We start from the raw sequence: 15,725 nt of genomic DNA on the forward strand, positions 1-15,725 counted from the left end.
ACTTGTAGACATTTTCTCTCTCCTACCTGCAAACACTTATAGTTGAGTTGACATCATCAGACTCGACTAACCAATCCTCCTTATCTTCCTCCACCTTTTGCAATCACCTACTACTGGCATTATGTCTCCTCATCCTTGGAACTTTTTGGCTTTGGCTTGCTCTTTCTTAATGGTATTCCTGTCACAATTCCTGATGGACGAGAATTGGGTTTTAATATCTCCACGTAGAAGATCCTTTGAACTTCACAGCCTCTTAGTTTCTTGATCTCTCCTCCAAACATCTTCCCCCCCCCCCACCATATCCAGTCACTCTCAGCATCAGAGTTTAGACTTTTAAATATTGTCATTTGCCAACAACTGTAGCTTTTAATCTCATTTTGAGCATCCCAAATTGTAACCATCACCACCTCCTGTCGTTCTAGCTCATTCTCCCTAGTAGAATAATTAAAGCAAATCTTCAGTTCCCTGGGGTTCTGGCACTTTTTTGCAGGCTTTACTCATTTCATGTACTCACTTCACCTTTGCTCAGCTTAAATGTAATGGTTATTTCACTCTCTACCTTGCACCTCTTCTCAAATGCCATACCTATCCCCTTTGTTGCTCTGCAAAAAGAAAATCCTAGTTAAGTTTGATTCCTTATCTACTAAGGACCCATAATGGTTCAGTTGAAAACAGGGGCACATCAATTTCCTGGGTCAGGGCACTGAAGGAGGCCCTTTATCATCCGCCTCACAGAGTTGTCATTACCGTGTAGCCATTTATTTATGTGAATTACTAGATTGCAAAATCATCCTTTTAAGAGTAAAGATATTACTTATATAATAGCGTAATTGAAAAACTTTTTGAACATATAAATGAACCAAATATATGTTCTGATATTCTATATTCTTTTTACAAATTACAGAAAACATCTGTGTTATATAAATATGGTAATGAATTGGCTCCAGGAATGAGCTTTGATCTCAGCTCAGTTGTCAGAAAGCCATTTAACCTAAAATTAGTTACCTAACTTCTTTAGATCTCAGTTTATAACTTTGTAAAATGAGAGAGATGGAATGGATGGAGTGGCTTTTTGAAGCCTGGCATTCTGTGACTATATGAGAAAGCTCTCATGATTTTCTTGCTTTTTCATGGTTTTTCTCAAACAAGTTGATATGGGAAAGAGCTTTCCAGAAGCTGACCTAAAGGTGTGATTTTTCTCAGACAGGGGCTATTCACATGGGCTGGGTACCTGTGGGAAGTAGGAGGCTGGAACCTTTTGCTAACAGCCCAGCTCAGTTTATGCAAAGTCTCAGGCACCACTGGAGTCTTTCAGGAGTAACCTGATCAATGTGTCTGGTTTCCTTTCCCGGGTTGGCTCACTATTATGAATCAGATAGCTTGATCCTAAGATGATGCCATCTCCTTTTCCAAACTGCAGTCTCTCCAGGTTAACTTGTTCATGATTTGAGCACCTTTTTCTACACTCTGCCTCTGTTCAAACTTCCTGGATATTGGTTCATCTTTCCTCTAACTGTGATACCTGTTTAAATTCAGGATTCATATGACTGCTCAGCCTCTTTCATACAAGAAGTGATACCTCAGATATCATTTTAAACAGTTGTTCTTTTCCATGGGAGCTGGCCCATTCTGACATTTCTGCTCCCTTTCATCATGTCTTTGGCTCAGAAGATACAGTTACTGGGTCCCTCATACCATCTAGTGGCTGTCTCTAGGATATGCTCATGTGAGTCTATTCCTTACAGACCGCCTAAACTAATTATATAAGGCAAATGTGACTTGAATGTGTTAAATTGAAAAAAAAAAAAAGATTTTTCTGAGTATTCCTGGCCTTCTATCAATGCACATTTATATTTTTAAGCCTTATGCAAGGTATTGTGTGTGAAAATATTTTCCCCAAATATTTACATGTGAGTGTGTATGATGGGATTTTGTTATTATATAGCTATTGTAAAAATAAATATGCAGATTATACTATTTTCTTCTATTCTAATATCCACTTGTTTTTCTTTCAGTGGATATCATTCTCAGTATAGATGGGGACTGGAAACTACACAACTGTAACAGAGTTCATTATTTTGGGGTTAGCAGAGGATACTACAGCTTGTGCCATTTTATTTATTGTGTTTCTGGGAATCCACGTGGTCACATTAATGGGCAATGTCAGCATAATCACGTTAATCAGAAGCAGACTTCAGCTTCATACCCCAAAGTACCTTTTCCTCTGCCATTTGGCCTTTGTAGACATTGGGTACTCCTCATCAGTCACACCTGTTATGCTCTTGGGCTTCCTCAGGGAAGGAACCTCTATCCGTGTTGCTGGTTGTGTCGCTCAGCTCTGTTCTACGGTCACATTTGGGACGGCTGAATGCTTCTTGCTGGCTGCCATGGCCTGTGACTGCCATGTGGCCATCTGCTTGCCCCTGCTCTACTCCACCCACATGTCCCCCAGAGCCCGCATTCTCTTAGTGGGGGCTTCCTATTAAGGTGGGTGTGTGAATGCTTGGACATTTACTGGCTGTTTGTTAAGCCTGTCCTTCTGTGGACCATATGAAGTCAATCACTTTTTCTGTGATTATTCACCACTTCTGAAGCTTTCTTGTTCTCATGATTTTACTTCTGAAATAATTCCAGCCATTCTTCTGGCTCCATCATTGTAGTTACTGTGTTTATCATCGCTTTCTCTTACATCTACATCCTTTTCTCAATCCTGAAGATGTGCTCTACTAAGGGGCGGCATAAAGCCTTCTCCACTTGCACCTCCCACCTCACAGCAGTCACTCTGTTCTATGGGACCATTACCTTCATTTATGTGATGCCCAAGTCCAGCTACTCAACTGAACAAAACAAAGTGGTGTCTGTGATCCCCTGTTGAACCCCCTCATTTACAGTCTCAGGAACAAGGAGGTTAAAGAGGCCATGAGAAGATGAATGGCTAGAACACACTGGTAGTCCTACTAAAGTAATCTGATTTTTAATAATAAGCACTGTGTAATGAAGGCCTCTCCTGCAGATGAATAAATAATGTACTAAGTAAATTTCAGTGTATATTCATAGTATTCTAGACTCACAAATTTCATTTCTTTTTATTCTCAAGAAAATTTTCAGTGTAAAAAAATAAATGTGTATTCACCAAGATAGGAACATTAGCAAAAAAAAAATTTTATTCTCAGTTTACCCACCATTTCTTGCATCTACAAGTACAAATCTTTTCAAATAAGTTCTGTGCTCTTTGAATGCAGTCTTCGGAAATAACTGCTGGAAGCACCTGAAACTCCTTGAGTGGGAAATAAAAAGTAGTGTTGCCATCTATGATCTTGTCATCTAACAGAGATGGTGTCCATGATGTACAGATAATCTAAGGATTGAAATCAGTGATGCTGGCAGTTGTAAAGCTTCTGCTGCCTTGTGGTCTGAGGCTGAGCAACAGGATTCCTCCCACAATACTTCTGCAGGTGAGCCTCAGCAAGCCAAATCAGAAGATACCTGAGAGCTCCATTTATCTTAGCTCTTCCCTTTCAGGGATCTGTTCTACAAAATACGTTCAAGAGTTTCCAGAAGAAAGACTATTGGGGGCTAATTGGCATGACCTGGCTCCTTTCTAGATCAGAAAAGTAAGGTTCCTTTTTTAAAGGTTATTTCAATCTTATCAAATATGCACAACATATTTCTGTAATGTGTGTTAAACCATTTCTTTCCCTCCTGTTCCTGTTGCCTCTGATACTGAAATTCTCAGATTTCTTGCACATAATTTCACTGGAACTTCTGTATTAGCCCTGAAAACTCTCTCTTAAAACCAGACGGTTTCACTTACAGAATTTAAAGTTATTTGTATTCTTATAGACCCCTTTGTGTTTTTTCTCCCAGTTGTTTTATTCTGAGTGGATATTTTTTAATACAATGCGATAATATTTTTAAGGATCTCGTTTTTCCTTTAATAAATGTAAATACCAGATTAATCTTAATATAATTATATCATGTGATATTTCTATTTCGTCATCAGCAATGATTCTACTGTCCACAATATTAAGTCCAGAGTGAGATTAACTTCATGGCAGTGTGAGACATCTCTCCTTTCTGTTCTCGCTTTTAAACAACTAATTAGGCATCCATACATGAACAAAAGTGCCTCAGTGGGAATTGTGGGATCCAGACCATACACTAAGGGGTCCAGGAGGAGTCTTGCCCACCTGTGCATCTAGTAATAGGCAGAAAGACCTTAGTATGGGCATCAAAATCAGCAGGAACCAGTGAACATGCTCCAATTCCTCTCGGCCCTGGCCAAGGAAAACCTGGAGAGTGCATACTTGGGCAGAAACCTATGGATTAGAGAGACTTTGTAGAAATTCAACCTTCCAGAGAAGTGATTCCAGCATGCTGTTGGAGCAAAATAATAATAATAATAGTAATAATAAAATATGAGTTTGGATGCAGTGAAGACTGTAACTTTGCCAGTGCCATTGCTTCCCCAAGGAAACACTGCCTGGGGCAGAACTAGCAGGCGGTGTCCTCTCCTGCATAGGAAAAGGATAGCAGTGAGTGAGTGCTTGGGTCCCCTGGCATTTCAAGACACTGCTGGAGAAGCCCATTTGAAAAAATGTTACTGAGGCAGGACCTTCATGATGGGCAGGGGAGGGAAAAGATCAGAAAAGAAGCAGATAAGAATGTTAAAGGGCATTAAAAGGATGCAATTAAGCTGACTGTAATTCAGCAAGAAGTCCACCCATCAGCCTCTGGGAGCAGGTGTGTCCATAGAAGGTCAGGGAAAAAATCCCAGATATAATAGGACCAATGAAGACTATACCCCACTTAAAGGCAAATAGTAAAAGTGTGAGGGGGTGTCTGCTCCTTCAAATGCAAAACTATCACTGTAAAATTACAAGGAATGTGAAGAATCAAGAAAATATACCATCACCAAAAGATAACAATAATCAATGGCACAAAATATTGCAATCTGATAAAGAATTCAAAATAGCTGTTTTGGGGAAACTCAACAAGCTACAAGAAAACACAGAAGGACAATATATGAAAAGATGAGGAATTTAACAAAGAGATAGAAATTATAAAAAAAGGAATCCAACAGAAATTCTGGAGCTGAAGAATGCAATAAATGAAATGAAAAATGCTATGGAGGGCATCTGTAGTAGAGTAGACCAAATGAGAAATAGAATAAGTGATCTAGATAACAGAACTTTGAAATAACCCATTCAGAGGAGAAGAAAGAAAAAAGCATGAAAAAGAACAAAGAAAGACTATATGATCTTTGGGGTGTCATCAAATGTACAAATATTAAAATAATTGGTGTTCCAGAAGGAGAACAGAGGGAGAAGGGGGCAGAAGCTTAGCTAAGAACTTCCCAAATCTGAGGAGAGACATGGACATCCAAGTTGACGAAGCTAATAGATCACCCTATTATCTCAATGCAAAAAGACCTTGTCCAAGGCGTATTATAATGAAATTGTCAAAAATCAAAGATAAAAAGAGAATGCTAAAAACAGAGAGAAAAGATTGTAACCTACAAAGGAACCTTCATTCCAATAGATTTCTTGGCAGAAACTGTACAGTCCGGGAGAGAATGGAATGATATATTCAAGGTGTTGAAAAAATTGCCAGTCAAGAATACTCTATCCACTGAAGTTATCCTTCAGAAATGAAGGAGAGGGACTTCCCTGGTGGCGCAGTGGTTAAGAATCTGCCTGTCAATGCAAGGGACATGGGTTCGAGCCCTGGTCTGGTAAGATTCCACATGCCGCGGAGCAACTAAACCTGCCACACCACACTACTGAGCCTGCGCTCTAGAACCCGCAAGCCACAACTACTGAGCCCGCGTGCCACAACTACTGAAGCCCACGTGCCTGAGCCTGTGCTCTGCAACAAAGAGAAGGCACCGCAATGAGAAGCCCGTGCACCTAAACAAAGAGTAGCGCCTGCTCGCAGCAACTAGAGAAAGCCCGCGTGTAGTAACAAAGACCCACACAGCCAAAACAAAACAAAACAAAACAAAACAAAACAAAACTGTTCTGAGATTAAAAGTTTATTTAAAAAACAAAAAAGAAATGAAGGAGAGACGGTTTCCCAAACAGAAGATGAACGAGTTCATAACCACTAGATGTGCCTTGCAAGTAATGCCAAGAGGAGTTCTTCAAGCTAAAATGAAAAAGTATTAACCAATGACATGAAAACATATGAAAATATACAAAGGTAAATATACAGTCATATTTAGAAAACTCTACCTCTGTAATATGATAGTGTGTTAACCATTCAACTATAGGATAAAGGTTAAAGGAAAAGAGTATTACAAATAAATATAGTACAACCACCAACCCCATTCTCTTGATTGGCTCCTGGGTTTCTGGAAGCCAGGCCTCTGCCTAACACCCTGGTAGGAGATTGGAAAGTTCCTTTCAAGGGAAACTGACCTAAGAGAAAAGACCTAAATATTTGGCTATTTGGGGTATTTTCTAGTGGAAGAGCAGATCTGCATCATCCTACAGGGATGCCTGTGGTGAATGAGCACTATACATGCACGCAGACATTCATTCAGTAGTGAAGCACCTCACTGTAGAAAGCTTTAAGCTGTAGTGTTGCTGAAACTGGATCTTTCCTTGTTATCAAACAAGCATATGCTAAATATATTCTTATGTATGATATTATTATAATGGAATTCACCTATAAAGATATAACTATTTACAGGTGAGATCTATTATAAGCTTCTCCATTTCTATTCTATTGGTACATGTGCCCAACAAAGAATGTGTCACTTTTCCTTAGGAATAAAATCATATTATTTGTAAAAAAATAATAAATATAGCACTATAATTTGTTAGTGAATACACAATATAAAAAGAGGTAAACTGTAACATCAAAAAAGGAGGGAATAAATGATGGAGCTTATGTATGTGAAAAAATTTAAGTTGCTAACAGCTTAAAAAGGATTGTTGTATCTATAAGATGTTTTATTAAGCCTCATGATAACCTAAAAAGCAGAAACCTAGAGTAGGTTCACAAAAGATAAAGAAAGGGGGAATAGAGCATACCACCATGGAAAACCACCAATTTATATGTGTAAGCAGAAACAAAGGAAAAAAGTAATAACTGAACTACAAGACTGCCAGTAAACAATTAATAAGATGGCATTACTAAGTCCTTATGTATCAATAATTGCTCTAAATGTAAATGGATTGAATTCACCAATTAAAGGCACAGAGTGAATAGATGGATTAAAAAAAACCAAGAGCCAACTATATGCTGCCTATAAGAGACATTACAGAGTTAAGGACACACATAGGCTCAAAGTGAATGGATGAAAAAAGATATTCCATGCAAGAAGAAGCAGGGGTAGCTATGCTTATATCAGACAAAATAGACTTCAAGCCAAAATGGTAACAAGAGACAAAGAAAGTCATTATATAGTGATAATGGGGTCAATTCATCAAGAAGATATAACAATCATAAGTATATATGTATCCAGCATTGTAGCACATAAATATATTAAGCAAGTACTAACCGATCTGAAGGGAGAAATAGACAACCATACAATACTAGTATAAGACAAGTACTCCACTTAAGCAATGGATGGATCATTCAGACAGAAAATCAACAAGGAAACATTGGACTTTAACCATATGTTAGACCAGACAGACATATATAGACCAACAGACATATATAGAATATTCCATCCTACAGTAGCAGAATAACATTCTTCTCAAATGCACACAGAATATTTTCCAAGATAGATAATTTGGTGGGCCACAAAACAATTCCCAGCAAATTTAGGAAGACTGATCATACCAAGTATCTTTTCTGACTACAATGGTGTAAAACTAGAAATCAACAAGAGGAAAGCTAGGAAATCTATAAGCATATGAAAACTAAATAACATACTCCAGAACAAACAATGGCTCAAAGAAGAAATTCAAAGAGAAATTTTAAAATCTCATAACAAATGAAAATAGAAACACAACCCACCCAAACCAATGGGATACTGCAAAAGCAGTTCTGAGAGGAAATTTTACAGCAATATATGCATTTTTAAGAAAATAGAAAGCTCTCTATAAAATAGATAACTAATAAGAACCTGCTGTATAGCACAGGGAACTCTACTTCTCTTTGCTGTACAGTAGAAACTAACACAACATTGTAAAACAACTATACCTCAATAAAAAAAATTTTTAAAAAAAGAAAATAGAAAGCTCTCAAATAAAAAACTTAACATTAAACCTCAAGGAACTAGCAAAAGAAGAGCAAACTAAACCAAAATTTAATAGAATAAAGGAAATGACAAAGATCAGACTGGAAATAAATGAAATAGAGAACAGGAAAGCAATACAAAATATTAACAAAACTGAGAGCTGATTTTACAAAAAGATAAACAAAATTGACAAACCTTTAGCTAGACCAACAAAGAAAAAGGAGAGAAGGCTCAAATAAATAAAATCAGAAATTAAAGGGGAAACATTACAACTGATACCACAGAAATACATAGGATCATGAGAGACTTACTAGAAACAATTATATGCCAACGAATTGGATAACCTAGAAGAAATGGATAAATACCTAGAAAAGCCCAACATGCTAAGACTTAATCAGGGAGACATATTAAATCTGAATAGATCAAAAACAAGTGTAAGGAGATTGAATCAGTAATCAAAAGCCTGCCAACAAAGAAAAGCCCAGGACCAGATGACTTCATTTGTGAATTCTACCGAATATTTAAAGGTGATTTAATGCCAATCTTTTTCAAACTCTTCCTCCAAAAATTAAGAGGAGGGAACACTTTCAAATTCATTTTATGAGGTCAGCTTTACTCTGATACCAAAGCCGGATAAGGACACTGAAAGAAAAGAAAACTTAGACCAATATCCCTGATGAACATAGGTGCAAAAATTCTCAAAAAATATTAGCAAATTGAATTCCACAATGCATTAAAAGATCATACGTCCTGCACAAGTGGGCGTTATCCCTGGAATGCAAGGATGTTTCAACATAGGCAAATTAATAAATGTGATACACCACATTAATAGAATGAAAAATAATATATAATCATCTCAGTAGATGCAGAAAAAGCATTTGACAAAATGCAACATCCTCTCATGATTAACCCTCAATAAACTGGTTATAGAAAGAATATACCTCAACATAATAAAGACTATATTCGGCAAACACACATCTAACATCATACTCAACAGTGCAAGATTGAAAGCTTTCCCTCTAAAATCAGGTATAAGACAAGGGTGCCCACTCTCACCACTCATATTTAACATGGTACTGGAAGCCCTAGCTAGAGCAGTTAAGCAATACAAAGAAATAAAAGGCATCCAAATCAGAAAGGAAGAAGTAAAATTGTCATTTGCAGATTGTATGATCTTATATACAGAAAATTCTAAAAAAAATAACAAAAACACTGTTAGAACTAATAAATGGATTTAGTATAGTTGCTGGATATAAAATCAACATACAGAAATCAGCTGTATTTCTATACACTAACATCAAAATATCTGAAGATGAAATAAAGAAAACTATCTCATTCTCTATAACGATCCTGAGAAAGAATAACAAAGCTGATGCATCACACGTCCTGATTTCAAACTACACTACAAATCTATAGTAATTGAAACAGTATGGTACTGGCATAAAAATAGACACATAGACCAATGGAATAGAATAGAGAGCCCAGAAATAAACCCCCATATATACGGTAAACTAATATTTGACAAGAGAGCCAAAAAGATGCAATGGGGAAAGGATGATCTCTTCAACAAACTGTGTTAGGAAAACTGGATAATCACAAACAGAAAAGTGAAATTGGACCCCTAATTTATACCACTCAGAAAATTAACGTGGATTAAAGACTTAAACATAAGATCTGAAGCTGTAAAAGTCCTACAATAAAACATAGGGAATAAACTTCTTAACACTGGTCTTGGTGGTGATTTTTTGGATATGACTCCAAAAGCATAAGCAACAAAAGCAAAAATCAACAAATGAGACTACATCAAACTAAAAAGCTTCTGCACAGTAAAAGAAACAACAAGTGAAAAGGCAACCTACAAAATGGAAAAAAAAAATTTGCAAACCATATATCTGATAAGGGGTTAATATCCAAAATATATAAATAACTCATACAAATCAATAACAAACAGACAAACAGAAAGACCCTCCAGAAACAATCCTCTTAAAAAATGAGTAGAGGATTTTCCAAATATCTTGCAGTACATAAACATGGGATATCTTTCCATTTATTTATGTTGTCTTCACTTTCCTTCTTCAGTGTCTTTTAGTTTTCAGACTATAGATCTTTCACTTCCTTGGTTAAGTTTATTCCAGGTATTTTATTCTTTTTGATGCAATTGTAAATTGGATTGTTTTCTTGATTTCTTTTTCTGGTAGTTCATTATAAGTTTATAAAATAACAGATTTCTGTAAATTAATTTTGTATCCTGCAACTTTATTGAATTTATTTATTCTAATAGTTTTTTTTTGGCAGACTCTTTAGGATTTTCTATATAGAGTATCATGTCATCTGAAAACAGTGAGTGTTTTACTTCTTCCCCTTCCAATTTGGATGCCTCCCCCTCCCTTTTTTTCTTGTCAGATTGCTGTGGCTAGTACTTCTAATGCTATGTTAAATAGAAGTGGCAAGAGTGGGCATCACTGTCTTGCTCCTGAGTATGATGTTAGCTGTGGGTTTGTCATAAATGGCCTTTATGTTTTTAGGTATGTTCCCTCTATAACAAATTTGTTGGGAGTTTTAATCATGAATGGATGTTGAATCTTGTCAAATGCTTTTTCTACATCTGAGACGATTGTGTGATTTTTATCCTTCATTTTGTTAATGTGGTGTATTATGTTGTTTGATTTGCAGATACTGAGCCAGTCTTGCATCCCTGGATAAATCCTACTTGATCGTGAAGCATGATCCTTTTTATGTATTGTTGAATTCATTTTACTAATATTTTGTTGTGAATTTTTGCATCTATCTTCATCAGAGATATTGGCCTGTAATTTTCTTTCTTTGTAATATCATTGTCTGGTTTTGGTGTCAGGGCAATCTTGGCCTTGTAGAATGAATTTAGAAATGTTCCCTTTTCAGTTTTTTGGAATAGTTTGAGTAAGATTGGTATTAACTCTTCATTAAGTGTTTAGGAGAATTCCTCTGTTAAGTTGTCTGGTCCTGGATGTTCGATTATTGGGAGTTTTTTGATTACTGATTCAATTTCATTACTAGTAATCATTCTTTTTGGATTTTCTGTTTCTTCCTGATTCACTCTTAGAAGATTGTATGTTTCTAGGAATTTATCCATTTCTCCTAGGTTGTCCAATTTTGGGTGTATAAATGTTTGTAGTATTCTATTATGATTGTATTTCTGTAATATTGGTTGTAACTTCTTTTTCAAATCCAACTTTATTTATTTTGGCTCTTTTGTTTCTTGATGAGCCTGGCTAAATTAGGTTTATCAATTTAGTTTATCTTTTCAGAAAACCAACTCTTAGTTTCATTGATCTTTTCTGTTTTTTTGTCTCTATTTTATTTATTTCCAATTGTTTCCTTCCTTCCATTTACTTTGAGCTTTGTTTCTTCTGCTTTTTCTAATTTCTTTAGGCAGAAAGTTAGATTGTTCATTTGAGGGTTTTTTTGTTTCTTGAAGTATGCCTGTATCGCTATATATTCCCTCTTAGAACTGCTTTTACTGTGTCCCATAGATTTTGGAAAGTTGTGTTTCTATTTTTAGTTGTCTCAGGGTATTTTTTGATGTCCTCTTTGATTTCTTCATTGACCCATTGGTTTTTCACTAGTATGTTGTTTAACCTTCACTTGTTCATGTTTTTTGCAGTTTTGTTCTTATAGTTGGTTTCTAATCTCATAGTGTTGTTGTTGGAAAAGATGCTTGATATGATTTCAGTCTTCTAAAATATTGAGACTCGTTTTGTAGCCTAGCATGTGATCTATTCTGGAGAAAGTTCCATGTGCACTTGAGAAGAATGCTATTTTTGGATGAAATGTTCTGTAGCTACCTATCAAGTCCATCTGATCCAGCCTATCATTTGGCCACTCTTCCAATTGATTTTCTGTCTGGATGATCTATCCATTGATGTAAGTGGGGTATTAAAGTCCTCTACTACTATTGTATTACTGTCAACTTCTTTCTTTATGTCATGTCTCTTAATACTTGCTTTGTATGTTTAGGTGTTCCTATATTAGGTGCATATATGTTTATGAATGTTGTATCTTTGTCTTTTGCTATAGACTTTATTTGTCTGATATAAGTATTGCTCCCCCAGTTTTTTTTTCATTTTTCTTTGCATAGACTATCTTTTTCCATCCTTTCACTTTCAACCTTTGCGTGTCTTCAGCTGTAAAGTTTTGAAAAGTTTTTTCCTTTTTTGTTCTGATGGGCTGATTCCAACCATTCTGTCTTCCAGGTTGTTTATGTGTTCTGTATCACCTAATTTGCCATTAATTCCTTCTAGTGTATTTTTCATTTCAGTTATTGTATTCTTCAACTCTCAACAGTTCTTTTTATATTTTCTAGTCCTTTGTTGAAATTCTCACTATGTTCCCCTATTCTTTTCTAAGTTCAGTGATTCTTTTAATAACCATTGCTTTGAACTCTTTATCAGGTAAGTTACTTACCTGCATTTCATTAAGTTTTTTTTCTGGTGTTTTATCTCATTCTCTCATTTGGAGCATATTCCTCTGTCTTCTCATTTTGTCTGACTTTCTCTCTTTGTCTATGAAATTAGGTGAAACAGTTACCTATCCTGGTCTTGAAGGTGTGTGTGCTTGTGGGGAAGCATCCCTTTGCAGTCTGTGTGTGCTCAGTGGCTTTGGTGGGAGATCTAGAGCTGAAATGAGCAAGGGTCATGACTTCTCCTGGTTTGAGCTGGCAGCCACCACCTTAGTGGGGATTAGGGCTGGAGACAGAGCCTGGTGTAAACTGTGGATTCTCCTGTGGCATGATGGCAGTTTCTGCCTTGGTGGGGGTATGGCTGGAGCCAGAGGGGCTTGAACTACAGCCTGGAGCAAGCTGCAGCTAGTCTTGAGACATGCTGGCAGTCACACCTTGGTGGGGCTTTGGCAGAGAGGCTGCAGCTGGTGACTGGTGCAGGCTGGGGTGGGGTGTTCTGGGGCAATCCAGAAGGTTAGCCAGAGCACCAGGAACTTTTCAGTCTTCTGCCTCTGCATTGATATTGAGAGCAAGCAAGTCTGTGAGTGTGCTTTTGAAGAGCAGAGTCTGTTTCCTACAGCCTTCTGGTAAGCCCCACTGGTTTTCAAAACCAGGAAATGGGGCTTATCTTCCTGGCGCTTGACCCCAGGGTTGGGGTGCCCAGTGTGGGGCTGAAACCTCTCTCTTCTTAGGGAGTATCCCTGAGCCTGTGATTTCTCCTCCTCTGGGTTGCCCACTGACGGTGTGGGTCCCAACTCGATCACTTCTCCTCTGCTAATAGACTCCGTGTGGTTCTTTCTTTGGTTGTAGAAGAGTCATTTGTCTAGTTTTCAGGTTATCCTCAGAGAAAGTTGCTATATATATATTTGTAATTTTGATGTGTTTGTAGGAGGTGAGCTCAGGGTCCTCCTAATCTGCTATCTTGATCGCACATTCTTCTAACATTTTATATTTGTAGTGTAGTCCTTAACCTGATGTATTAAACAGAACAAATGTTTAGCTATGAGATAATTTATTATATTATACTTCCAATAATTATCAAATGGAAGTGCACAAACAAGTAGAAAAAGAAAGAAACTGGTCGCTTGAGAATTGACAGAATCCTTAAATATTAGTTATATTTGTGTGAGGTGCACTGCTCAATATTCACTTGAGAATGTGATAATGACCCCTGGTGCTTTTTTTTTTTTTTTTTTTACGGTACGTGGGCCTCTCACTGTTGTGGCCTCTCCCGTTGCGGAGCACAGCCTCCGCACGCGCAGGCTCAGCGGCCGTGGCTCACAGGCCCAGCCGCTCCGCGACATGTGGGATCTTCCCGGACCGGGGCACGAACCCGTGTCCCCTGCATCTGCAGGCGGACTCTCAACCACTGCGCCACCAGGGAAGTCCCCCCCTGGTGCTTTTTAATTCACATTTGAATCTCAAGAATCTTCAGAGATTTATCCTCAAAGGCAAACAATAAAATAGCACAGCTCTTATATTACAACAATGACTTTGAATTTATTACTGTAAGATGAATGAATTCTCATTTTTAGAGGTAAGATATTTGGCTTTTGTGAGTTAATCAGTTGTCCTGATTTTCAGTAACCATTTGAGAACACTTTACTCTCTAAAGTTGTATCTGTTCTCACAAGCCAGGAGAAACAGGGCAGATGCTATCCAGCAGTCAGCTAGCAAGTAACCTTAGCTGAATTAACCTGTTTCTATAGTCTACTTAGTGTATAAATAGGCATAATTCAAATTACCATGATTCCTCATTTTTCCACCCATAAGACAAACTCACATGGTCTTTCAAGGATATTAAACTTGGTACTCAGCCAATAAGTATTATACTATAAAATTCGCTACATTTAAGGTGCTTTGGGGACTTACTGTTTGTAAATATCTTGGAAAGACTTCCTTTGTTTATTGTTCTGAAGGCTTAGGCTTACAGGCAACCAGAGGCTTTTGGGCAAAGTTGAGAATACAAAGCCAGAAAACTTGGAGATGAGTTTCAACCTGGCAACTTGCTGGGTGAACCTGGGTACACTTCTTCACTTTTTAAGCTGGAACTTTATTCACCTGTATATTATGTTGAAACGAATACTATTTTGTTCTATATTACTCCAATTTGAAAACATAATTACATTAGGAAATGATCAGATTTGAGTGAATGTAGTTTACTTATGTCCTAGATATTAAACATGTAAGATTTTGCACAGTAATTATATTGATATTTCAAACTAATTGAGAAAACAATATTTAATTGTAAATGTTAAATAAACATAATACATTTATAATAGCTGACTTCATTTATAACCTTAATTCGACCTTTCTTTCCCTTTCTTCTTTGTCCAATTAAGAAAATTGTATTTCTCCTTTTAAAAACATGGTCTTGTTTTATTGAGAGAATTTGTAACCTTTGTGATTAACTAGGCACCTCTTTTATACTTTAGCTGTCAGAAAGTAGCAATGTAATTTGTTATCCACCCATTTCCAAGAGACTTGACTTCATCATAAGTATTCTTTAATTTCATTTATAGCATAGTTACTAAAGGAATGGACTGTATTCAAGCTACCTGAGATTCACATCTTTATTCTATAATTTGCTATGTAAACTTAGCTCAGTTACATTGCCAAATTCAGTTTCATTGTCTACAAATGAGATAAAATACTTAATATTATTTCATACAAATTAAAACAGAACTATATAGAAAATTCTTAACCCAAGGCTTGCCATTTAGTAAATATTCAATAACCGTTAGGTATTATATAATATAAAGAAGAAAAGATATACATTATTTGAAGCAGGTTTTCCCGTGTTTGTGCTGAAAACAATTTTTAAAATATAGAATACTCATTATATAAATAAATAAAATTTTCTACTCTATATATAAAAATAAAAGAATTTAAGTTTTTTACTCTAAAGTAAAAAAGATTAGTCCAAACCTAACTTGAATAATTTACTTGTTTATAATAAACTCTATGTGTATTAATAAAAAGAAAACCATCAAATTCAAAACTTCTTTAATGTAATGTCTCATCACAGGTTCATTTTGGTAGCAGCTACCCGATCTC

The 15,725-nt window shown here is 36.5% G+C and overlaps 1 protein-coding gene across 1 annotated transcript; it reads left to right on the top strand.

The window, feature by feature from the left end:
* The first annotated feature begins 2,036 nt into the window (after positions 1–2,036).
* OR5P3 (olfactory receptor family 5 subfamily P member 3) lies at positions 2,037–2,931 on the top strand. Its single transcript, XM_030831095.2, is given in 3 exon segments — positions 2,037–2,634; positions 2,637–2,861; positions 2,864–2,931. Coding segments are annotated over 3 exon segments (891 nt in total).
* The last annotated feature ends 12,794 nt before the right edge of the window (positions 2,932–15,725 follow it).

The sequence above is a fragment of the Globicephala melas genome, chromosome 8, assembly GCF_963455315.2.
Source record: "Globicephala melas chromosome 8, mGloMel1.2, whole genome shotgun sequence".
In the NCBI taxonomy this organism is placed as follows: domain Eukaryota; kingdom Metazoa; phylum Chordata; class Mammalia; order Artiodactyla; family Delphinidae; genus Globicephala; species Globicephala melas.